This window comes from Scyliorhinus torazame, chromosome 5, assembly GCF_047496885.1.
Source record: "Scyliorhinus torazame isolate Kashiwa2021f chromosome 5, sScyTor2.1, whole genome shotgun sequence".
Classification (NCBI taxonomy): domain Eukaryota; kingdom Metazoa; phylum Chordata; class Chondrichthyes; order Carcharhiniformes; family Scyliorhinidae; genus Scyliorhinus; species Scyliorhinus torazame.
Window position 1 is genome coordinate 309,806,510 of NC_092711.1, and position 25,761 is coordinate 309,832,270.

At 46.8% G+C, this 25,761-nt stretch overlaps 1 protein-coding gene across 3 annotated transcripts in view; it reads left to right on the forward strand.

Annotated features, from left to right (window-relative positions):
* commd5 (COMM domain containing 5) overlaps positions 1 to 25,761 on the forward strand; it is a 40,187-nt gene that overhangs the window by 12,024 nt on the left and 2,402 nt on the right. For all 3 annotated transcript variants that reach the window (XM_072505905.1, XM_072505906.1, XM_072505907.1), the window contains exons 5-7: positions 7,536 to 7,586; positions 9,734 to 9,829; positions 12,193 to 12,268. In XM_072505905.1, coding sequence (XP_072362006.1) covers positions 7,536 to 7,586; positions 9,734 to 9,829; positions 12,193 to 12,268 — 223 coding nt within the window. The remainder of the gene's footprint in view (positions 1 to 7,535; positions 7,587 to 9,733; positions 9,830 to 12,192; positions 12,269 to 25,761) is intronic.

Genomic DNA, 25,761 nt, shown 5'->3' on the forward strand with positions numbered 1-25,761 from the left:
GGAGGCATGGTATACTATAAGAGAGACAATTCTAATGAATGGAAAGGCCCAGGAAAGATCATAGGCATAGATGGCAAAACAATTATTTTGCAACATGGTAATTAAACTGTTCGGGTACATTCATCAAGGATAATGGGTACAGATTGCAAATTTTCAAATTTAGACAGAGCAGACAGACATGACGAGGAACCAGAGTCATCTGGTACGCATGTGTTACAGAACTATGAGGACCAATTAACTGATATAGACCGGGTTTCTGTGGAGGAACACAACACTTCTGGTGAATTAGAACAGGCCATTTTTCCGAAAGGGCAACTGCCAAAGGTTGGTACAAAAGTGACATACTTGCCTGAAGGGTCTAGTCAATGGAAGGATGCAACTGTTATTAGTAGAGCAGGCAAGGCCACTGGAAAGTATAAACATTGGTTGAATGTACAGCATTCAGGGGAAGGAGTCAAGACAATGGATTGGGAAAACGAAGTTCAAAAATGGAGGGCACAGAAACGCAGTGCCAGTTCAGATAGTACATTGGATAGTGAACAGGTCCGCAGGAAAAGGTCGAGAACTATTGACAGGACATCCCACAGCAGAAGGGAAAGATCAAGCAGTAGCAGTACAGAATGAGATACCAGGCGGGAGAGGGGACGTAGTTTGTCAAGATCTCGGAACATGAGTTAGACTACGAATACTAATAGGAGTAGAAGCTCACATGCACGTGAGATTTTGGTGGCTTCAAGTAAATTAGATGAAAAAGTTATTAGAGAAGCTAAACAGCAAGAATTGCATAGTTGGAGTGAATTTGGGGTATACACGGAAGTACCGGATAGGGGACAAAGAGCTCTATCCCACAGATGGATTTGCACGGAAAAGGTTCTTCCGGATGGAACTTATAAGGCAAAGGCCAGGCTTGTGGCAAGGGGATTTGAAGAAAACTTCGATCAGGATTTGAGGGTAGATTCACCTACAGCAGGAAAGGTTAATTTTAAAGATCTTCTTTTAGCCACAAAGGCATGGGAATGCAAATCTATAGATCTAAAAGCTGCCTTTTTGCAGGGGCATCAGCTCCAGAGAGACATTTTTCTCCGTCCTCCTAAAGAAGCAGCTAACACACAAGGGGTACTCTGGAAGTTGAACAAATGTGTGTATGGATTAAATGATGCATCTAGTGTCTGGTATTTTTCGGTAAGGTCAGTTTTGTTAAAGTTAGGCTGTTGCCAGTTGAAAGCAGATCCTGCAATGTTTTACTGGCACTATAAAGGAAATCTTTCTGGCATTTTTATGATGCATGTCGATGATTTTTTGTGGGGTGGGACTAGTGATTTTGAAGCTATTGTAATCTCTGGTTTGAGGAAAGAATTCAGGGTTGGAAGTCAGGCTTCCGGTGCATTTAAATATATTGGACTGGAAATTGGACAGTGGGGCAACTTTACGTCAGCAATCGTATTTGGAAAGCATCACCCTAATAGCAATTAGTCATGGCCAAGTTTCACAAAAAGACGCAATGGTTTCAAAGATAGAAAAAGAGCAACTGCGAAGTTTAATTGGGCAACTGAACTGGTTAGGTAGACAGACTAGACCGGACGTGAGTTTTGATGTCTTAGAGTTGAGTACAAAAATGAATGATCCCAAAGTGGAAGACATAATAAGAGCAAATAAAGTGTTGGCCAAACTAAAAATGCAGGAGTGTGTTTTGAAGTTCCCAGTTTTAGGTGCCCTTAAGCACTTGAAACTCTTAGTTTATAGTGATGCGTCCTCTGCAAATTTATGTGATGGGGTTTCAAGTGCAGGAGGTTTTATCATTTTCCTTTTGGGGAACAATGGTAAATGTTGCACGCTTGTGTGGGAAACAAAGAAAATAAGGAGAATGGTAAAAGGCACTTTGGCTGCTGAGACACTAAGCCTTGTAGAGGCGGCGGGTATGGCCTTTTATATAAGTATGATTTTGACAGAAATTTTGGGATTAGGGGATTTGGGTAATATACCTATTGACTTTCACATTGACAATAAATCCCTGTGGGAAAATGTGCACTCTACAAAAAGTGTCAATGAAAAGAAGTTACGGATAGACATCGCAAGTTTGAAGCAGATGTTGGACAGAGGGGAAATAACAAAAATTAAATGGGTTGACAGGAGCTATCAACTGTCAGACTGTTTTATGAAAAGAGGGGCGAGTTCACAGAAACTTTTGGATATTGTTAATGAAGGGCGCTTGTTTCTGTGACTTTTTTTTTTCTTTCTCGTCCAAACAAAAAAAAGGGTAAATCATGTGTGTGTTTTTGAGTTTCTTGAAATTTTGTTTTCACCTAATTATTTTTTTTCTCCAAGGAAGGGGAGACTGTTAAGTAATTGGTTGAGAGACATTGCAATTAGTTGTCTCATTTATGTTAAGTATCCATTAATTGACACTGATATGTAAAGGGGCTTCAGGTGGCCTCTGCCAGGGTGGTGTGTTGTTAAGAGTTTTGTGCAGAGGCTGTGGAAGTGAAATAAATGGTGTTTGGTGAAAAGGGACAAGAACTTTAGACTCTTCATATCACAGCAACTAAAACGGCTTACAGCTTTCCATCCTGAGCAGCACAGTGACAGCAGTGTTACCATCCTCAAGGCTGCCTTGACAGCTGCTTCTAAACCCGAAACCTGTACTACCTAGAGGGGCAAGGGTAGCAGATGCATGAGAACACCACCAAGCCATTCACCATCCTTACTTGAAACTTTATCACCATTCCTTCGCAGTTGCTTGGCCAAAATCCTGGAATTCTGTTCCCAACAACATTGTGAATCTACTTATAGAATTTACAGCGCAGAAGGAATTTGACCCATCGAGTCTGCACCAGCCCTTGGAAAGAGCACCCTATCCCCTTAACCCCACCTAACCTTTTTGGACACGATGGGCAATTTAGCATGGCCAATCCACCTAACTTGCACATCTTTGGACTGTGGGAGGAAACCGGAGCACCCAGCGGAAACCCAGGCACACACGAGGAGAACGTGCAGACTCCACATTGACAGTGACCCAAGCCGGGAATCGTATCTAGGACCCTGGAGCTGTGAAGCAACCGTGCTACCGTACTTGCACCCAATAGATGCAGCAGTGACTCAACACTACCTTCTGAAGGGCGATTAGGGGTGGGCAATAAATGTTGGCCTAGCCAGCAACACCCAAATCCCGTAAATGAATAAATAAATTAGGGGCTGGTTTAGCACACTGGGCTAAATAGCTAGCTTTTAAAGCAGACCAAGGCAGGCCAGCAGCACGGTTCAATTCCCGTACCAGCCTCCGGCCCGGACAGGCGTGGAATGTGGCGACTAGGGACTTTTCACAGTAACTTCATTTGACGCCTACTTGTGATAATAAGCAATTTTCTTTTCATTTCATTTCATTTTCATTTCAATTTTTTTTAAAAAACACGGCTTTTATTTCTAAACCGCCGCATTTCCGGTTCTTTTTGATTCTATTGCTAATTTTATCAATTGAATACATGTGGAGGATTCACCAATCAAAGCTGTGAATCCTCATTGCTCTCAACAGTCTCTTAAAACATGTACCAGTTATTTTCAGTGATCATCGGCTGCTCGGGCACAGGATAAAATTAATTCGTTCGTCGGCATTCAGTATTTTATGTTTTGCAATAGTTGTTGGCTCCTGAAAAGAAGGCAGACAAAAAAGACCCACGCCCAAAACATGAATTTATTAGAACTGGGAGCGGGTCCCCGCTTGAAATGCTATCCTGGATTGTCTTTTCACAGGGTCCCTGCTCTGTGCTTTCTGGAATGAAGCAGAAATGATAGAAACACAAATCAGTTAATTGTGGGAAGGGCTTTCAGCATTGGTAGAGAGATCAGTTCAGGATAGTCAGGACTGAATGATCAGCAAACATCCCAGTAGAATCAGAACAACGGTAAAGGGAACGGGAGGAGCAAATAAGTCGGATAGTACTGTCATTTTTCTGTTTAGTTCCTTAATTTCGCTACCCAAGAGTGCCAGCAGATGGCAGAAGTAGTGGGGTACTGTCTGTACAGTGAAGATTATTTTGATGAAAAGAAACCAGACAGGGATGCTTTGCAAATATATTTGCTGTACTGCAATAACTAGTAAGATTTTTATAATAGTAAGCCCCTTCCTGAGAGCAGGCAAATACAGCTCTGTTTCAAAACGTGAAGGAAAATAATTTCTCAGGCTAGTAAGATTTTATAATGATAGAGCAGGCGATTACATTCAAAACGTGAAGGAAAATAATTTCTCTGGGGCTTCAAAAATCTAATCCCAGAATCTGACAGCACAGAAGGCCATTTGATCCATCTTGCTAGTGCCAGCTCTTTGGAAGGACTATCCCATTAGTCAGCATCGCCCTGCAGTTTTCTCCCCTTTGACAGCAACTGATATTTATTTAGAGCCTTGAACGTGGCAATTCGGCCCAAGGTGCTGCACAGGATGCCATCAAACAGAATTTGACACTGAGCCATACAGGGAGATACAACCAAAAACTTGGTCAAAGGAAGAGATGAGTTTTCTCGTGTAACAAATCGGGTTTTAAGTTTGACTTTGAATTTGTGTTAAATCTTGCGGTATGCAGAGCAAAATGGAAAACACTGACCAAAATGCATTTCATTAAAATGCAGCTTATAAATTTTGAGAGGTGGGGGAAATTTTTTTGCCTAATATCTGTCCCTCAACCAACACCAGACTTTTCATTGTCATTGCTGTTTTCCTTCACATCAATTTGTTTCCATATCTCATGCATTATAGCGGTGACTACACTTCAAAAGTACTTTCATTTGTGGTGAAGTACTTTGGGATGTCCTGACATTGTTTAAAAAAAACACTGACCAAAATTTTCCGGCTGTTTCCACTGGCGGGATCTTCCAGTCCCGCCGATGGTGCCCCCGCCCCGCGCGTGGTGGGGGGTGCGAACCATGGGAAAGCCCGTTGACAGTGGCAGGACTGGAAGATCCCGCCACCAGCCAACCAATGACGGGCTGCCGCCGCTGCAAAAAACACGCCAAGAGGGAGATGGAAAATCACAGCCACTATGTTCATTAAAATATCGAGCACTAAAGTTTATTAATCATTGTCAAGAATCAAGCTGTCAGTGTTCGACCAGTAGTTTAATTGCTGAGGTCCCTGAACTGTGCAGCGTTTGTGATAAATGACGGATATTGTGCACGTCTCCATCTCCAGCTTCTTTAAATTTGTACCGAAGGAAAAAAAGGTTCACCTATGGTGTGCGATAGACTTCTGGTGTGCACTAGCATCCCTACAGAGCAGAAGGAGGCCATTCGGCCAATTGTGTCACCACTGGCCCTCCGAAAGAGCAACCTACCCACTCCCTCACTCTATCCCCATAATCGTACCTAACCTTTGGATCCTAAATTGGGCAGTTTAGCACGGCCAATTCACCTAACCTGCACGTCTTTGGACTGTGGGAGGAAACCGGAGGACCAGGAGGAAACCCACGCACACACTGGGAGATCGTGCAAACGCCTCCCAGATAGTCACCCGAGGTTCGGAATCGAACCCGGGTCTCTGGCGTTGTGAGGCAGCAGTGCTAACTACTGTGCCACCGTGCCGCTGCAGTAATGTAAATCTGTCCCAGTTATGTAGAGTTTGTGCAGCCTCTGTCCCTTTGTATTCCTTTGTCATTTGCATTCATATTTTTTATTTTGGTGCCATTTAGAATCGCTTCAATTTTTAAAATAGGAACTTGTGTAGATTTCAAGCACTAGTGTGTGAAATACTTTCCTAGTTGCAGCTGTGAGCTTGCACTGATCTGCCTAATGCCTCCGCAGCGTTTATATGATGAGTTGTACCATCAAAAAGACCACACTCTTACAGCATGTCTAAGCTAATGAATGTTAAGTTTCTCAGAGCTTCTCTTGGCAAAGATTATTCATCATTTAGTGAGCTGTTCCAGATTAAGTAATCCTTTCAGTTAAATATTACATGCAATGAGATCACTTTCTTCCTTTTGAGAATTTGCCTCAAGCTTTTTATAATGGTGCTGGAAACAGATGAACTGGCTATTATTTTATTACTGTTCCTGAGCCCATTATTGGATTCAGATTAGCTATTGCGTCTGGCTACATAACAGCAGTGACTGCACTTCACAGGTAATGTCTTCACTGTGGAGTGCTTTCAGCCATTCTGAGGGAAGAAAATGATTTGCATTGCATAGAGCGCCTTATTGACCACAGTGCATCCCAGAGCACTCTACGGCCAGTTAAACACTTTTTGAAGTGTGGTCACCTGTAATGTAGGAAATGCGGCAGCCAATTTATGCACAGCAAGCTCCCACATACAGCAATGCAATATGGACCAGATTACCTGGGCGGGGATTTCCGGCCGTCCCACCCATCCTGAGACCAGAAACTCCCGCCTGAGGCCAACGGATCTTTCAATGGTCTGTCAGATTTTCCGTCCTGCCCGCGACAATTCCCATGGTGGACGGAACGGTAACGTTTACCCTCCTGTGTTTATGGTGGGTTGAGGAATCCGTATTAGGACAGGACAGGCAAGACACATAGTACATAGAACATACAGCGCAGAAGGAGGCCATTCGGCCCATCGAGTCTGCACCAACCCACTTAAACCCTCACTTCCACCCTATCCCAGCAACCCAATCTAACCTTTTTGGTCACTAAGGGCAATTTATCGTTGCCAATCCACCTAACCTGCACATCTTTGGACTGTGGGAGGAAACCGGCGCACCCGGAGGAAACCCACGCAGACACGGGGAGAACGTGCAGACTCCGCACAGACAGTGACTCAGCGGGGAATCGAACCTGGGACCCTGGCGCTGTGAAGCCACAGTGCTATCCACTTGCGCTACCGTGCTGCACATGTGATTACATTTTTCAATGCGCTGATTTGAATGAAGTCAAACTAGCTAAAGTTTCCTCAGATGGAACAGCAATGTTCTGAAGGGTTTGCATTTATTAAAAATCATTCTGTGGAAATGGGAGTCGGTTAACTAGTTATCCAGTTCCCATTTGTAAGTTACTATTGAATTTGCTCCCATCATCCTTTAGTTGATGTATCCCAGGTTACGGTGAAGTGCTCAATGCTTCTACCCTCCATCCCATCACTGATTCCCCAATTTTCGACCCACCCATTTCCCTGCCCTCTCTACTTGCTCGCATCCTATTCGGGATATTATGCATATTAATAATGTATTATATTTATTATTATACATATAATTATAATAATACATATAATATTACATCTCCCTAACCTTCGCCAGTTCTGATAAAAAGATGAATGACCTGAAGCTTTGACACCTTTTCCTGACTGCTAATTATTCCCAGCATTTTCTGTTCTGATCTTGAATTTCCAGAATCCATTGTGTCTTACTTTTATAAAAGAATTGTTTCCTTGCATGCGATTTACACTCTCTCGGCTGGGGAGCAACTTAAGTGAGTATAAAAATCAGTTGGATCCCTTTCCCATAACTTGCAGATTGTATTTTACAGTAAACATTTAGAATCTGTCTTTTACCTCCGGTACTTACCTGCTTTTATTTAACATTTCTGTATTTCAGGATTCCAGAGGAATTTATTTCTGACTTTGCGAGTGTTGTGTTTGGTAGCAGGTTGGTTATTATTTTTAATTTCTTGTAGGATGTCACTAATACAGACTTAAAGTAATTGATAATCCTTCAGGAAGCTCCGTTCTAAATTACTTCTGTTACTTCAAGCAGGCGTTTATTTTCCTTTGTAATTATTGTCTTGTGAAGATGCACGTTATAACTGGGACTCCAGGCCTTTAAACTAGTCAGACATTAAGTAAGGTACAGTTAATCAATTGACAGAAAGGTGTCTTGAACCAAACTGTTTGAGTTGAAATGTTTTTTTTTTTGGAAGTCCCTTAAAGGTTGGAGTGACACACCGATATTCTCTGATGGAAACACTGTAATGAGTAGAGAGAAGCTGGAGGGAGAGGGAGAGAGAAGCTGGAGGGAGAGGGAGAGAGAAGCTGGAGGGAGAGGGAGAGAGAAGCTGGAGGGAGAGGGAGAGAGAAGCTGGAGTGAGAGGGAGAGAGAAGCTGGAGTGAGAGGGAGAATGGGAAATGTTCAGAATACAAAGGGTTAATGTCTTATCATAATTAACCACTAGATGTAGCTAGAGGCTGGAGAGGAGAGCATAGGAGCAGTGAGAGAGATCAGAGTACAGTTACAGATAAGAGTGTTAGCTGAGTGTAGATTGTAGGTTACTAGATTATTGTTTACTATAGGAGTAAGTGGTCGAGCTTTAATAATTAGTAAATAAAAGTTAACTTTGTTAATGACCTTTGCTTCTGTAGTCTTTGTGAACACTACAACATCCATCCTGAGAACACACCCCTTTCTTTGCCTTCTGCTATCTTGGCCCGAGGCTCTAAAAAAAGTTGAATGTTTCAAACATGGGACCAGAAGAAACATCTTCTAAATTATCATCAATTGACTGTCATGAACATTAATCCCGGGGGTGATTTTTCAGCCCACGTTCGGCGTCAGAGAGAATAGCGACATAGGCGGAAATCGGCAGAAAATCGGAAATCCCGATTTTCCCCCGCCCCTCGCTAGGCTCATGACCAAAAAGGGGAGAACCTTATTTTAATGCGATTGAATAAATTAAAGTATACATGACCTTGCCTCTCCCCCCCCCCCCCGCCCTTCGTCACTCTCACGTCTGCGAGGTTTACAACAGCTTTTTAAAAATGCGATTCAGTCGAGGGGATCCCTCTGGTGGCGCAACGGTAAATAATAATAACAATCTTTATTGTCACAAGTAGGCTTACATCAACACTGCAATGAAGTTACTGTGAAAATCCCCTAGTCGCCACACTCTGGCACCTGTTCGGGTACACAGAGGGAGAATTCAGAATATCCAATTCACCTAACAAACACTTCTTTCGGGACTTGTGGGAAGAAACCTGAGCACCCGGAGGAAACCCACGCAGACACGGGGAGAAAGTGCAGATTCCTCACAGACAGCGGCCCAAGCCGGGAATCGACAGTGGGTAGTGTCAGGGCATGTCCTTTTCCCCCCCAGGGGCTATATTTACCAGTAGCACAGTGGGCAGCACTGTGGCTTCACAGCGCCAGGGTCCCAGGTTCGAGTCCCGGCTTGGGTCACAGTCTGTGTGGAGTCTGCACGTTCTCCCCGTGTCTGCATGGGTTTCCTCCGGCTGCTCCGGTTTCCTGCCACAAGTCCCGAAAGACGTGCTGTTCAGTAATTTGGACATTCTGAATTCCTCCTCTGTGTACCCGAACAGGCGCCAGAATGTGGCGACCAGGGCGTTCTCACAATAACTTCATTGCAGTGTAAGCCTACTTGTGACAATAAAGATTATTATTGTTATATTATTACTTGAATATATTCAAGGCAATTAGTGTCACAAGTAAGCTTACAATAACACTGCAATGAAGTTACTGTGAAAATCCCCTCGTCGCCACACTCCGGCGCCTGTTCGGGTACACAGAGGGAGAATTCAGAATGTCCAATTTACCTAACAAGCATGTCTTTCGGGACTTGTGGGAGGAAACTGGAGCACCCAAAGGGAAACCTATCCCAGACACTGGGAGAACATGCAGACTCCGCAGACAGTGACCCTAGTTGGGAATTGAACCCAGGTACCTGGTGTTGTGAAGCAACAGTGCTAATTATTATAATCAAATAATAGCCTACTCCTGCTTCTGTTTCTTATGATGTTTTAATATTCTAATGTAGTACGGTACTGTGTGTTTTTTAATTTAAGGCGGTCCGTGTTGGAGTCTGCATCCTTGCAAAACAGGACTCGATTGCCAACTCTTCAAGATCTCCAATGGCGAGTTGATGTAGCGATTTCCTCTAGGTAAATATTTCTTTTTGCCACTTGACTCGATCTCCAGTCAGTGTGCGTCATTTTCTGACCATGTAGCCCCTGCTTGAGTTCTGTTAACGCTCCGCTGCTCCTCCTGTCTAGAATCCTGCAGGCGCACAAGAGCAAGGTGATATGCTCAACAACAATTTGCATAGCACCTTTACCACCGTCAGGCATCTCCAGGTGTTTCACAGGAACGTAATGAAACAAAATTTGGCACAAAGCCACGAAAGGAGGTGCTGGGATAGGTGAACCACCCCTTTAGCCTTTATACCAATAGAAAGAGGGAGATTTTCAGGAGTGGCTTAAGGGAGATAATAGAAAGACTTGCCACTCTGTCACATCTTTCATAACCTTGCGGCATCCCAAAGCACTTTACAATCGGTGAGGTACGTTTGAAGGACCCTTCACTGTTGCCATGCAGGAAACCTGGCAGCCAATTGGCACACAGCAAGCTCCCACACACCATCCATGTGATAATGACCAGGTAATCTGTTTGTTTGATGTTGAAGGACAAATATTAGTTAGGACACTGGGAATAAGTCCCTTCTTATTGGCTGGAAGAGTACATTGAGATCTTTCACATCCACCTAATGGTGCCTTGGTTAAATGTCTCATTCTAAAGAAGGAACAGGAAGAGGTGTGAGATGTGAAACCGCATGGGAAAGAGTTATGACCTTGTCATGACTTGTGTCAACTACCCAAATCGTATTGCTTCATATGCCTACACAGTACTGGTTCACTGATTGTAAAATCCCAGTGAATTTACAAAGTGCTTATTGTTTTTTTTATAGTGTGGATCTGGCGTTTTCCTCATTTTTGTTGAATCAGGTTAAGTAACCTTGTTATTTCTGCCTTAATCAGCGAGCAAGTCACCATAAATTAGTTCTGCCACCCAATTCATGAGAAGCATTTGAAAAATTGCTTCCATGGGAATGTGGGAAATCGGAGCAGGAGTAGGCCATTCGGCCCCTCGAGCCTGCACTACTTTTTAATTAGATCATGGCTAATCTTCCACCTCCATGCCAATTTCCCACACTATCCCCATATCACTTGATGTCTTTAATATCTAGAAACCTATCAATCTCAGTCTTGAATATATTCATGACTGAACCCGCAACCCTCCCAAGTGGAGAATTCCAAAGATTCGCCACCCTCTTGAGTGGTGAAATTCCTCCTCATCTCAGTCCTAAATGGCCGACCTCTTAATCTGAGACTCTGTCAAGACCTCCTCATCTAGGGGACACAGTCTCATCGTTCTTGCATCAACCTTACCGAGCCCTGTAAGAATTCTGTGTGGGTTCAATGGCATTGCCTCTCCGTTTTATGAACACTTAAGAGTATATGAGCCCAGTTTCCTCAACTTATCCTCATAGGAGAATCCCACTATCCCAGAAATTAGTCTGATAGACCTTCGGGCCCTCTGCCCCTCGGTCTCACTCTATGGCTTGTTTTGAACAAGGAGACCAAAACGGTACACAATACTCCAGGTGTGATCTTATCAAGGCTCTATACGATTGCAGCAGGACTCCTTTATTCCTTTCAAAAGGAAACTAACCAAAAAGGCTGCTGGTTAAAAGCTAGTTGCAGGCTTTCGATATGATTTTTTTTTTTTGATGACTGTAAACAGAAATACTTCAAAAAAATTTATCTTGAAGAACCGATCGGAAAATGTGATATAGTCGTGTTTGGATTTGGAACATGCTACCCAGCAATGTGTTTTTGCAGGATTCTAAATTATTATTTTTAAACCTGCTATTTATAATTGGTGTGGAACTCGAGCCCACTTGTGTCATCGTGAATTTATAATGTGGTTTTAAAATCTGCACTAGGAATATTGGTATAAAGGCTAAAGGGGTAGTTCACGAGACGGCTACTTGACATGTCCGTGATCTACATTGATGTATTGGGGACAAGAGAAATTCATCCCACCGAGTCACTGCTCCGTCATTCAGTCAGATCACAGCTGGTTTAAACCTCACTTCACTCTTTGCTTCCTGTGTAGTTCATGTAGTCCTGACTCCTAGTCTTGCCCAATGCTTGCGCAGTGAAGCTCCTCAAGCTATATATAACCCATTGTCTCTCTCTCTCTCTATTTCTCTCTCTCTCTCTCTCCAGGAGAGAGATCTCTATGGCCCATTATGGACTAGACTATGGCTAATTACTGCTTGTTCTCCCCTGATAACTCTAATGCAACAAAAGTTTAACAATCTCAAAAAGCTCCAATTGACCCCAGGCATCTACAGCTTTTGGGAGAAAAGAATGGTTTGGTTGGGGATAGTTCTCTGACTCGATACACTAGGTAGCAAACAAATTCTTCTTCTTTGGCACTCATATTGACTTTCTGTTTGCAGTTCCTTGACCCGTGCCCTCCAGCCAGCCATACTGATGCAGTTAAAACTGTCGAACGGTAATATTCATCGCTTTGAAGTGAGTACTTTGTAGCATTGAAAGGTATTTATATCATTTTGGTATACTTCTGTCAGCTGACGTGAGGCAATGGCATGAGTCCCCTTGGTGACTGAATTTGGGCAGGATCACTGCTACATTTACAGACTTTCGAATCCACAGATGAAGCATTTCGCAAAGTGTGACATTCTACAATTTGTGGTGCTAACTTCAGCAGCACTTTGTCTAGCAGCACATCCTTGGCAGGTTGCCTGGAAGAAATGTTGGAGCTGACTTATTATAAGGCGTTAATGCTGTAGTTTGATCCTGGAATGCTTCGTGAAATTGATTCATAAGAGCTGTAAGATTTCTAGGTACGTGATAGGTGCCAGCTGTGGCTCAGTTGACAGCACGCTCACCGCTGAATCACAAGGTTATTGGTTCAAGTCCTGCTCCTGGACTTGAGCACAAATATTTAGGCTGACACTTCAGTGCAGTACAGCGAGAGTGCTGCATTATTGGAGGGCCGTGTCTTTCGGATGAGAGATTTAAACCAAGGCCGCACCTGCCCTCTCTGGTGGAAGCCCTGGTGTCCTGGCCCCATACATAACCCTCAACCAAAGCCATGATAACGGATTAACTGATCGTCATTGCATCGCTGTTTGTGGGAGCTTGCTGTGAGCAAATTGGCTGCTGCCTTCCCTGAGATTGTGAAAGGCACCATATAAATAGACGTGAAAGGGCACTTCAAGACTCAGCAGCTCTTAATCCCCCTTGTTCCTAATTAAAATTAAAAATTTAATGTATCCTGCCCGGGAGAGCTTGGATAGTTCCTAAAGCCCTACTCCGTCTTCTTAATGCATTAACCCATTATTTTCACAGCAGAGACTAATTTAATGAGAGGCAATACTTTGCTGCTTATGGGTGCACTGCACAGGTTTTGGCGCTGGTCTAACAAACACATTCCCAAGAGCTCATACCTTGCCACAGCAAATGGTGAAATCGAGTTCAGTGAACCTGGTCGCTCCCGGGCTAGCACCAGAAGATTGCCATTAAAGCTGCAGGTTTGTCGTAAATTCCCAGTAGATTCGCTGTGTCCTCCAGGAACCCCAATTTGGCCTGGCCATGCGCACACTGATTGACTATACCCTCCAGGCCACGTGTACTGCCCTCTCAACGTCAGACCTCAACAACAAATTCATTTTCAACAAATATTTTAAAATGACTTTGTTTATGCCGACTGGAATTTAATAATTTTTTTAAAAAAAATTCATGGAAGTGGGCGTTTCTGGCGAAGCTGCCATTTGTTGCAGAGTAGCACAGTGGTTAGCACTGTGGCTTCACAGCGCCAGGGTCCCAGGTTCGATTCCCGGCTTGGGTCACTGTCTGTGTGATGTCTGCGCGTTCTCCCTGTGTCTTCGTGGGTTTCCTCCGGGTGCTCCGGTTTCCTCCCACAGTCCAAAGATGTGCAGGTTAGGTAGATTGGCCATGCTAAATTGCCCCTTGATGTCCAGAAAGGTTAGGTGGGGTTACTGGGTTACGGGGATAGGGTGAAGGTGTGGGCTTAAGTAAGGTGCTCTTTCCAAGGGCCGGTGCAGACACGATGGGCCGAATGGCCTCCTTCTGCAATGTAAATTCTATGATTCCCTAATTACCCTTGAGAAAGTGGTGGTGAGTCGCCACAGTGTAGTCCGTGAAGGCTGGTTCTCTGTTTTGTTGCATGATTGATGGGTTTAGAGCATATTCCCAGTGAGATCAGAATGCTGAAAACAGACTTTTCCAAACTGCTAGTCCTGCCAAATTCAGGAAGATGAACCTGGCCTAAAAGTGCAGCCAGATATAGAAATGTCGCACACTGCAGTGAGGGGAAGGCATAAGGACTCTGCAGGCTCAACAACCAAAGCTTCTGGGTTTTAGTTCTGTTTCTCCAGGGTTAAGAGAACGGAAATATTTTGCCCCATGAATAAATATAATCTCGGGTCTTAATTCGCTGCGAGTGTTAGACCTTTGGAAGATCAGCGTGTAACTCGAGTGGATCAGTGAACATGGGAGGGGCCAGTGTTGAAAATGAATGGTAATTAGAATCTGAGATGCATCAAACTTACATAAGTATGAATTGCTGCCAATTGCAAATGTTATATAACCACATTTGGCCTGCTGCCCATTCCTGTACCGGCTTCTATTAAAGTCTACAAACAGCAAACAGAACCATTTAATCTTGTAGCATTTGTGACATTTACTTAGCATTAAATCTGGAATGTAACTTTTATTTTTCCCCATAAGCTGACAGAGCAGTCAGAACAAGATCTGCAAAGCTGACTCCACATTTGTCTGTTCCAATACTTGGAACAATACTGGGACAATCCTAACCCCTGTGAACTTCAACTCCTCCAAACCTCTGCTGTCCGCATCCCATCTCAAACCTCGTTCCACTTACCCAGCAAGCCTTTCCTGGCCTACATTGGCTCCCACTCCCCTGCTGCATCAAGTTTGAAATGATTTTCCTTGTGTTGAAATACTTTCATGGCCTCCTTTCTGCCAGATCTCTAAGTTAATCCAGGCCCACAAACCCATGCATTCCTCTGACTCTTGTGCATTCCGCCAGTGCCTCCAATTGACAGTAGTGCCTTCAGCCACTCAGATCCACTGCTCAGCAGTTCCCTCTCCTTAAATTCCTCCGCCTCTCCCGCGCCCTCTTTCAGCATCCTTCTTTAAAGCCCATTAGATTGACCACGCTTCGAGTCCATAAGACATAGGAGCAGAATTAGTCCACTCGGCCCATCGAATCTGCTCCGCCATTCAATCATGGCTGATATTTTCTCATCCCCGTTCTCCTCCCTTCTCCCCGTAACCCCTGATCCCCTTATTAATCAAGAACCTATCTATCTCTGCCTTAAAGACACTCCGTGATTTGACCTCCACAGCCTTCTGCGGTAAAGAGTTCCACAGATTCACCACCCTCTGGCTGAGGAAATTCCTCCTCATCTCAGTTTTAAAGGATCGTCCCTTTAGTCTGAGATTGTGTCCTCTGGTTCAAGTTTTTCCGACAAGTGGAAATGTCCTCTCCACGTCCACTCTAGGCCTAGCAGTATCCTGTAAGTTTCAATAAGATCCCCCCTCATCCTTCTAAACTCCAACGAGTACAGACCCAGAGTCCTCAACCGTTCCTCATACAACAAGTTCTTCATTCCAGGGATCATTCTTGTGAACCTCCTCTGGACCCTTTCCAAGGCCAGCACATCCTTCCTTAGAGTCACCCTAATTAAATATTCTTCTCTGGCTCAGTACTATTAATTTTGATCTGGCACTGCCCCGATCTCGACACTGGCACTGCGAAGCAGCTTGCAAGTTGTGCTGCATTAAAGGTGTTTTATAAGTGCAAGATATTTATTTTTCAGTGCATTATAACTTTGTTTTGCTATATATTCTCCAAACTAGAATAATTCTGTAATTTTTTAATTATGGAAGCACTCTGAATATGAATTGCCATCGAGGCAAGTACGAGACCAAAGTTTTCTAGTGAACTTTCTTTCAGAAAAAAGATAAAAACCGGTAATAGTGAGCCGCAAGCATGCTTGAATAAATTACAAGCTTTGAATCAACAGAAAATGATTCTAAACATTCTCTCTGGCTTTTTAATTCAACAACAAAAAATTGTGAAAATATGTCCATTAATTGCCACAGTGAAGTGGAACTTTAAATAGTGTTTTTAAAATAAAAGCGAGAATAGAATATTTTGTTTTCAGTCCTTGAAGCACAACCGTTTGATCAGCACCCAAACTACCACCTTAAATGTTCACTTCCTCCACCACCAGCGCACAGTAGCTGCAGTGTATGCATTCAATGGCCGGTTTAGCACAGGGCTAAATCGCTGGCTTTGAAAGCAGACCAAGGCAGGCCAGCAGCACGGTTCAATTCCCGCACCAGCCTCCCCGAACAGGCGCCGGAATGTGGCGACTAGGGGCTTTTCACAGTAACTTCATTTGAAGCCTACTTGTGACAATAAGCGATTTTCATTTCATTTCATGCCATGCACCAAGGCTCCTTCAACAAGACCTTGCAAGCCCACAGCCGCTACCAGTTAGAAGGTCAAGGGAAGCAGACACATGGGAACACCACCACCCGCAAGTTCCCCTCCAACTCACTCACCATCCTGACTTGGAAATATATTGCTGCTCCTTCAGTGTCGCTGGGTCAGAATCCCGCATCTCCCTCCCTGAGAGCACTGTGGGTGTACCTACACCAAATGCACTGCAGCGGTTCAAGGTGACAGCTGACCACCACCTCGAGGGCAGTTTGGGAAGGGCAATAAATTGATCAAAACTCGTGAACAAATAAACACAATTGACAGTTTATGAAACTTAAGAAAGAAATAGATTTAAGATGGAAATAGATAGATTTCTACACTGTAAAGGCGTCAAGGGATATGGGGAGAGCCCAGGAGCATGGTGTCAAGATAGGGGATCAGCCATGGTCACGTTGAATGGCCGAGCAGGCTCGAAGGGCCAAATGGCCTACCCCTATCTTCTGTGGTTTTGTGCCTCTTGACACCTGACCTAACAGCTTGTATAGTTCACTGTTGGGGCATTTTATTACAATAAAGGCGCTATATAAATGAAAATTGTTTTTAGTTCCCAGAGAACACTGCAGATGTGCCTGGGTTGATGCATTGGATAAGATTTTCTGCAATGTTCCGAGAGTGATGAATCATTATTGATCAGTCATTCAGATTAAACATGAGCACTTGAGGACTAATTCATCAGGAATGATACCATCCCGTGTGATTCGGCAGATTCTGATGGCAGCCTTGAGAATTATTCAATGTGGGTCATCATGCACTAGCATTTCTGGGTCTCTGCTCATGTAGCAAGCGTCAGTCCAATGCTAGCATGTCGCAAGTATGAATTGAAAGTCCCCACTGTCGTTAAAAACACTGGGAACTGAAATGCAGTTTCCTCACATCCATGGGTTTCTGTACTGCCAAACAGGCTCGTCTTTTCAGTAGCTCCAACATCTCATTTCAGTGATGCTGATCTTTTGAGGTTGATGCTTTTCCGTATTTCATTGTGAGATTAGCCATTGACAGTGGAAAGAATGATGGAAAATTGATGAACCAGTCTTCAATCCAACAGGATCTTCCTAAATTTTTGTTGATAAACATTTTATTGAGGTATTTATGGTTTTATAACAACAGAAGAAACAATGTACATACAAATATAAGCACAGTGCAAAAGCCGTCTTCTAAACGAGGGGCTGGTTTAGCACAGGACTAAATCGCTGGCTTTTAAAGCAGACCAAGGCAGGCCAGCAGCACAGTTCAATTCCCGTATAAGCCTCCCCAAACAGGCGCCAGAATGTGGCGACTAGGGGCTTTTCACAGTAACTTCATTTGAAGCCTACTTGTGACAATGAGCGATTTTCACTTTTTTTCACTTCCTCCCTCACAGATCCCACCTTTTCTAACACCCTACTCTCTAAACTAAACTAAACCCCAGCCCAGCCCCCCCCCCCCTTCTGCTGACGGTTTATTTTCCCAAAGAAGTCAACGAACGGCTGCCACCTCCGGTCGAACCCTAACATTGACCCTCTCAGGGCGAACTTGATTTTCTCCCGACAGAGAAAGCTAGCCATGTCAGTTAGCCAGGTCTCCGACTTTGGGGGCTTTGAGTCCCTCCAAGCTAATAATATCCGTCTCCGGGCTACCAAGGAGGCAAAGGCCAGAACGTCTGCCCCTTTCTCCTCCTGGATTCCTGGGTCTTCCGGCACTCCAAAAATCGCCACCTCTGGACTTGGTGCCACCCTTGTTTTTAACACCATGGACATGACATCCGCAAACCCCTGCCAGAATTCCCCAAGCTTCGGGCATGTCCAGAACATATGGACATGGTTCGCTGGTCCTTGCGCACCTATCTTCTACCCTAAAGAACCTGTTCATCCGGGCCACTGTCATGTGAGCGACGTTAACCTGTATCAGGCTGAGCCTGGCACATGTTGTGGACGCGTTGACTCTACTTCACACGTCCGCTCAGAGACCATCCTCTATCTCTCCTCCTACCTCTTCTTCCCATTTGTGTTTCAGCTCCTCAGTCTGCGTTTCCTCTGACCCCATGAGTTCCTTGTAAATGTCGAAACCCTCCCTTCTCCCACCCACATTCTGGAAGCTACTCTGTCCTGTATCCCCCTTGGTGGTAGGAGCGAGAAGGTTGAGACCTGCTTACGGAGGAAGTTCCGCGCCTGCAGGTACCTAAACACATTTGCACCCGTCAATTCAAATTTCTCCTCCAACTCCCTGAGGCTGGGAAAGCTCCCCTCTATAAACAGATCTCCCATCCTCTCAATCCCTGCTCTCTGCCATCTCCAGATCCCTCCATCAGACTCCCTGGGGCAAACCAGTGATTATTGCAGATTGGAGACCAGACACATGCTCCCTCTGCTCCCACATATTTCCTCCATTGCCCCCAGACTCTCAGGGCCGCCACCACCACGGGGCTGGTGGAGTACCGTGCCAGCGAGAATGGCAGAGGCGCCGTTGCCAATGCCCCCAAACTAGCGTCCTTGCATGATGCTGCCTCTACTCGCTCCCACACCGATTTCTCCCCCCCCCGCCCCCCACCACCCATTTCCTAATCCTGGCGATATTTGCCGCCCAATAATAATTACTAAAGTTCAGCAGCGCCAGCACACCCTTCCCCTGACTGCGCTCCAGCATCCCCTTTATTACTCGCGGGGTCTTACTCGCCCATACAAAGCCAGAGATCACCTTATTGACCCGTTTAAAGAAGGACCGTGGAATAAAGATGGGGAGACACTGAAACACAAACAGGAATCTCAGGAGGACCGTCATTTTCACAGTCTGTACTCTCCCAGCCAGTGATAACGGGAGCATGGCCCACCTTCGGAAGTCTTCCTTCATTTGGTCTAGACGGGCCAGATTTAGCTTATGTAGCTATTCCCATTCCCGCGCCACCTGGATGCCCAGGTACCGAAAGCTTCCCCCGACTTTTCTAAACGGCAGCTCCCCCACTCCCCCAATCGCCTCTACTGCCCCCTTGCCTGGACCGCGAACATCTCACTTTTCCCCATGTTCAATTTATAACCCGGAAACCGGCCAAATTCCCCCAGAATCCTCATAATTTCTTCCATCCCTTCTAGTGGGTCCGAAACATATAGAAGCAGGCCGGAGACTTCAACAAGGCCAACCTCAAGAGTGTACTGCCAAAATTCCACCAGCACATCTCCTGTCCCACCAGGGGCGACAACACTCTTGACCACTGCTACTCAAAAATCAAGGGCGCCTACCGTTCCATCCCCCGACCGCACTTTGGGAAATCAGACCATAAGACAGTGCTCCTTCTCCCGGCATACAAGCAGAAACTCAAGCGTGAGAATCCAGCTAAGAAGGTTGTGCAGTGCTGGTCCGAGGAGACAGAAGAGCTCTTACGTGACTGCTTAGAGACAGTGGACTGGTCCATATTTAAGAACTCAGTGACCAACTTAAATGAGTATGCCACCACCAATGTGTGGACGACTGCGTGCCAAAGAAAGCAGTACGTGCGTTCCCCAACCGGAAACCATAGCTCAATCGCGAGATTGACTCCCTACTGAAGGACAGATCTGAGGCGTTCAAGGCAGACGACCCTGACCTATACAAGAAATCCAGGTACGACCTCCGCAAAGCCATCCGAGATGCCAAGAGAGAATATCAAACCAAGCTAGAGTCACAGGCAGATTCTCGGCGGTTGTGGCAAGGACTAAACAACATAACGGGCTACAAAGCGAAACCGAACAGTATCTCTGGCCGCAGCGCACCCCTCCCCGATGAACTCAATGCATTCTATGCTCGGTTCGAGCAGGTAACCAACAATCTGCTGTCGAGTGCCCCAGCAGCCCATAATTCACCCATACCCACCATCGCAGCTTCCGAAGTCAGATTGGCCTTCCTGAAAGTTAACCCCCGGAAGGCGACGGGCCCGGACAGGATCCCTGGTCGTGCACTCCGAGCCTGCGTGGACCAGCTGGCAGAAGTATTTGCGGACATCTTTAACCTGTCCCTACTGCTCCGAGGTCCCCACCTGCTTCAAGAAGACCACCATCATACCGGTACCAAAGAAGAACCAGGCAACATGCCTCAATGACTACTGACCAGTGGCCCTGACTTCAGTCGTAATGAAGTGCTTCGAGAGGTTGATCATGAAGCGCATGACCTCCAGACTCCCAGAAAGCCTTGATCCACTAGGTACCCATTCGGTCCCGGGGCTTTACCCGACTGCATGGCCTTCAGCCCTTCTGCTGTTTCTTCCAACCCGACTGGGGCCCCCAGCCCTTCTACCAACCGTTCATCCACCTTCGGGAACCTCTGCCCCCCTAAGAATCCCCTCCAGTCCAGCTGGGGGTTCCAACTCATATAGCCTGCTGTAAATCTCCTTAAACGCCTTATTAACCCCTGCTGAATCTCCGACCAGGTTCCCATCCCTGTCCCTTACTTTCCCGATCTCCCTTCTGCCTCCCTCTTTCTGAGCTGCTGCGCAAGCATTCTGCTGACCTTCTCTCCATATTCCTTTCTCAGCTGCTCACTGCCTTCCCTGTAGTTAACAAGCTAAATTCCGCCTGTAGCCTCCGTCGTTCCCTTAGAAGCCCTGCCACTGGGGTCTCCGCATAACTCCTGTCGAACTGTCATATTTCCCTTATCAGTCGGTCTGTCTCTGCTCCGTCTCCCTTCTCCCTGTGGGCCTGTATAGAGATCAGCTCCCCTCTAACCACCGCCTTCAATGCCTCCCAGACCATTGCAGCCGAGACTTCCCCTGTGTCATTAACTTCCAGATAGTTCTGGACACATTTCCTCACCCGCCCACACACCTCATCCACTAAAAGTCTGACATCCAATCTCCAGTGTGGGTGTTGACCACACTCCTTGCTCACCTGTATGTCAACCCAGTGCGCAGCATGATCCGAGATTGTGATCGCTGAATACTCAGTGTCCACTACCTCTGTCAGTAAAGCCCTGTTCAAGATACAAAAGTCAATCCGGGAGTACACTTTATGCACGTGTGAGTAGAAGGAGAACTCCTTCACTCTCGGCTGCCCAAATCTCCATTGGTCCAACCCCCCCCCCCCCCCCCCTCCCATCTGCTCCATAAACTCCTTTGCCATTGCTGGCACCCTGCCTGTCCTTGAGCTCGACCGGTCTAGCCCTGGGTCAATGACTCTGTTGAAGCCCCCCCCCCCCCCAATGACCAACTTATGCGAATCCAGGTCCGGGATCTTCACCAACATCCTCCTTTTGAGCTCCATATCATCCCAATTTGGCACGTGCACATTCACGAGCTCCACCGGCAGCCCTTCCAGCTTCCCACTAACTATAATGTACCGACCCACGTCCCCAACTATTCTTCCCGCCTTGAATGACACTTGCTTGATAATCAGGATCGCGACCCCTCTCGTCTTGAGTCGAGCCCCGAGTGAAAAACCTGTCCGACCCACCCCTTCCTTAATCTGATCTGGTCAGTTACTCTAAGGTGCGTCTCCTGCAACATTGCCACGTCTGCCTTCAGTCCCCTCAAATGCGCGAACACGCGAGCCCTCTTAACCGGCCCATTCCCCCCCTTCCCCCCCACCCCCCCCCCCCCCCACCACCCGCCGATCCACCGATCCGCCATCACCTTTCTGGGCCGGTCTCCAGCTCGCGACCCATAAACCCGCAGGCCCGCCCCCAGGCAGCCTCTGCCCCCGACCCCCCCCCCCTCTTGTCCCCCAGCAAAAGTCCCTCCCCGTCAGCAGAACAGTCCCCCCCCCCCCCCCCTCCCAGTAACAGCACTATGCAAACCACCCCCTTCAACAAGCATAACATCTGCTCACTCCCCCCCCCCCCCCCCCCCCCCCCACTGCGCTTCGGTGAGCTAGCCCACCCAGCTAGCTTGCGCCCATGGCGCCAGACATTTTCCCACCTATTGTTGTGTCCCCCCCACCTCCCTGCTCGGACACACATATATGCAAAAGCAAGCAATCCCAACCCCAATGGCCCAAAAGAAACAAAAAGAAAACCCCATATCTAAAATCCACACCTCCATCCCCCATCAGTGCAATGCCAACTTCAACTCTCACAAATATGCGGCAGCCCCAGGATCAATATAGAAGGCATTACAGATAACGTCCAAAAACAAAAACTTTTTAACATGAACGCTGCAGCAAAGTTCAAACACCTCAGTCCGCTACCAGCTCTTTCCTTCTAGTGAAGTCCATCTCTTCCTCGGGCTTCCTCAAAGTAGAAATGTTGCTCTTCATAAGTGACCCAAAGACGGGCCGGATACAGCAGTCCAAACTTCACCTTCTTCTTGAAAAGGGTCGACTTTATTTGGTTGAACCCTGCTCTTCTCCTGGCCACGTTCGTGATCAGGTCATGATATATACACAGGATGCTGGTCTTCCACTTACAGCTCCATGTCTGCCTGGCTCACCGTAAAATACACTCCTTGTCCAGGTACCTGTGAAATCTCACCACCATCGCCCGGGCGGGGGAGGGGAGGGGGAGGGGGGGGGGGGGGGTCCACCACACGCGGCTTACTCGCGATCCTCCCACACACTGTTCCTCGCGAGCGCTCTGTGAGCCCTGTCCACCTCCAAGGGTCGGGAGAACGTCCTATCCCCCAGTAACTTCTCAAACATGCCCGCTATGTATGCCCCTGCGTCTGCTCCTTCGGATCCCTCCGGGAGACCAACAATTCTCAAGTTCTGCCGGTGGGACCTATTCTCTAGGTCCTCCACCTTCTCCAGGAGCCTTTTCTGCTGGTCTCTCATCGTCCCCACCTCCAACTCCACTGCAGCTTGGTGTTCCTCCTGCTCAGTCCGTGCCTTCTCCACTTTCTGGATCGCCCGATCTTGAGCATCCAGTCTTAAGTTCCAGCCGCGCAATCGATTCCCTAATCGGGTCCAAGTATTCCTGTTTCTGCTTGGCGAAGCCCTCCTGTATGAACTGCATCAGCTGCTTTGTCGACCGCTGGGCCGTCGAGTCAGGACTCCGGTCGTCCGCCATGCTTTCTCCTGCTGCAGCCGCAAAGAACAAAGAGAACAAAGAAAGTTACAGCACAGGAACAGGCCCTTCGGCCCTCCCAGCCTGCGCTGATCCAGATCCTTTATCTAAACCTGTCGCCTATTTTCCAAGGATCTACTTCCCTCTGTTCGCCGCCGTTCATATATCTGTCTAGATGCATCTTAAATTATGCTATTGTGCCCGCCTCTACCACCTCCGCTGGCAAAGCGTTCCAGGCACCCACCACTCTCTGCGTCAAAAACTTTCCACGCAAATTTCCCCTAAACTTTCCCCCTCTCACCATGAAATCGTGACCCCCTTGTAATTGCCACCCCCCCTCTTGGAAAAAGCTTGTTGCTATCCACCCTGTCCAGACCTCTTATAATTTTGTTGACCTCAATCAGGTCCCCCCCTCAACCTCCGTCTTTCCAATGAAAACAATCCCAATCTGCTCAACCTTTCTTCATAGCTAGCACCCTCCATACCAGGCAACAGCCTGGTGAACCTCCTCTGCACCCTCTCTAAAGCATCCACATCCTTCTGGTAATGTGGCGACCAGAACTGCACGCAGTATTCCAAATGTGGCCTAACCAAAGTCCTATACAACTGTAACATGACCTGCCGACTCTTGTACTCAATGCCCTGTCCGATGAAGGCAAGCATGCTGTATGCCTTCTTGACCACTCTTATCAACCTGCGTTGCCACCTTCGGGGTACAATGGACCTGAACTCCCAGATCTCTCTGTACATCAGTTTTCCCCAGGACTCTTCCATTGGCCGTATAGTCCGCTCTTGAATTAGATCTTCCAAAATGCATCACCTTGCATTTGCCTGGATTGAACTCCATCTGCCATTTCTCTGCCCAACTCTCCAATCTATCTATATTTTGCTGTATTCTCTGACAGTCCTCCTCGCTATCTGCAACTCCACTAATCTTAGTACCTTGGCCTCAGCCCAATCCTTCTCTGTTCACCTATTTCTTTCTTTGCGAGCACTCCTGGTCCACCTCTCCATGCACTGATGTAGGATTCCTCTTCACAGTTGCATCCACCATCAATTTTCCGAATCAAATCCGACAATAAATCGGGTGAAAAAGGTCCAAAGGTCCGACCCGAGAGGGAGCCCCCAAATGTGCGACCTATTCCTTCATAGACGCCACCGGAAGTCCAGGATCTCCCTAAAGTTGACTGCATGTGTTGGAGCTAGCTGTTCTCGGTCCTCAAACCAAGGACTAGTTTTCAGTTTGTTGCAAGTGCGCAAACTCGCGTTCAATTTGCTGCAGCTGTCCGGTAACTAAAGGCCTTTTAATTCCAATGTGCTCTCACTGCCTCCTGAATTCACTCCTGGATTTATCTGTGACTATCTAATATTAATGCCCCTGAGTTTTAGCCTCGCACACAGGTGATTATCATCTCCAAGTCTACCTTATCATCTCCAAGTCTACCTTGCCATAATGTTAAAGACGTCTATCAGGTCACCCCATAGTCTTTTGCTACAAAAAATCCATTGAAGAGTCCAGAGGGCGACATCTGGTGGCGGCTATGAGCTGGTCGATCGCACGAAGGATGGCTCTCTCTTGGGAACTTCAACTTGGGCCCTTGTGACCCATCAAACCGTAACAACCCACCAACAACCCACCCTCACCCCACACTAACCAACCAAAGGAATGCCGTTGAACCAGCCACGGCTGGTGGAATAGTAAAAGTCGGGAGAGGAGGACCCAACCTTGGAGTGGGGAGACATGCGGAAAGAGGTGGAGTGGAACATGGCGGACCGAGCAGAATCACCAACGCAAACACCGGCCCACCCATTGATGGACCAGTTGATGGAGCTTCTTCAATAGAGCTCAAGAAACACAGGGACTCTATAAAGAAGGACCTCATTTGGCCATGAAGTCAGCCTCCAAATCCGCTCTGGCCTCGAGGCATTGGACAGAGCGTTAGCATGCTGCTCACAACAGGTCGCACATGGGGATGGCTGGAACAAAGAAGACTACAGCAGCCATCTTGGATGGCCCACAAACAGGGAGACCTCGCTGCGCAGAGACATGTCCACGTGGTAAGTATGGCGGACCCCACAGGAGCGGGGGCGAGGGGGGAAGGAGTGGGCGGAGGGGGGGGAAACTCCCAATCAGAATAATCATTTGGAATGTAAGGAGACTCAACGGCCCGGTGACAAGATCCAGAGTCTTCGCCCAGCTGAAAAGCCTGAGGGCCGACATGGTCTTCCTTCAGGAGACACACTTGAGGGAGACACACCTGGGGGAGAAGGACCGACTGAGGGTAAGGAAGAGCTGGATAGGACAGACGTACCAAGCGTGCTTCGGTACGAGTGCAAAAGGGGGGTGGCCATACTGTTTGGCAAAAGGACGGCATTCACAGTGACAGACCTGGAGGGATGGTACTTAATGGATCGCAGCGTCCAGGAAGGGGCACCGGTGCTGCTTGTCAACAAATATGCCCCTAACTGGGACGACGCTGACTTCATTAAGAAAACCATGGTGGAGATC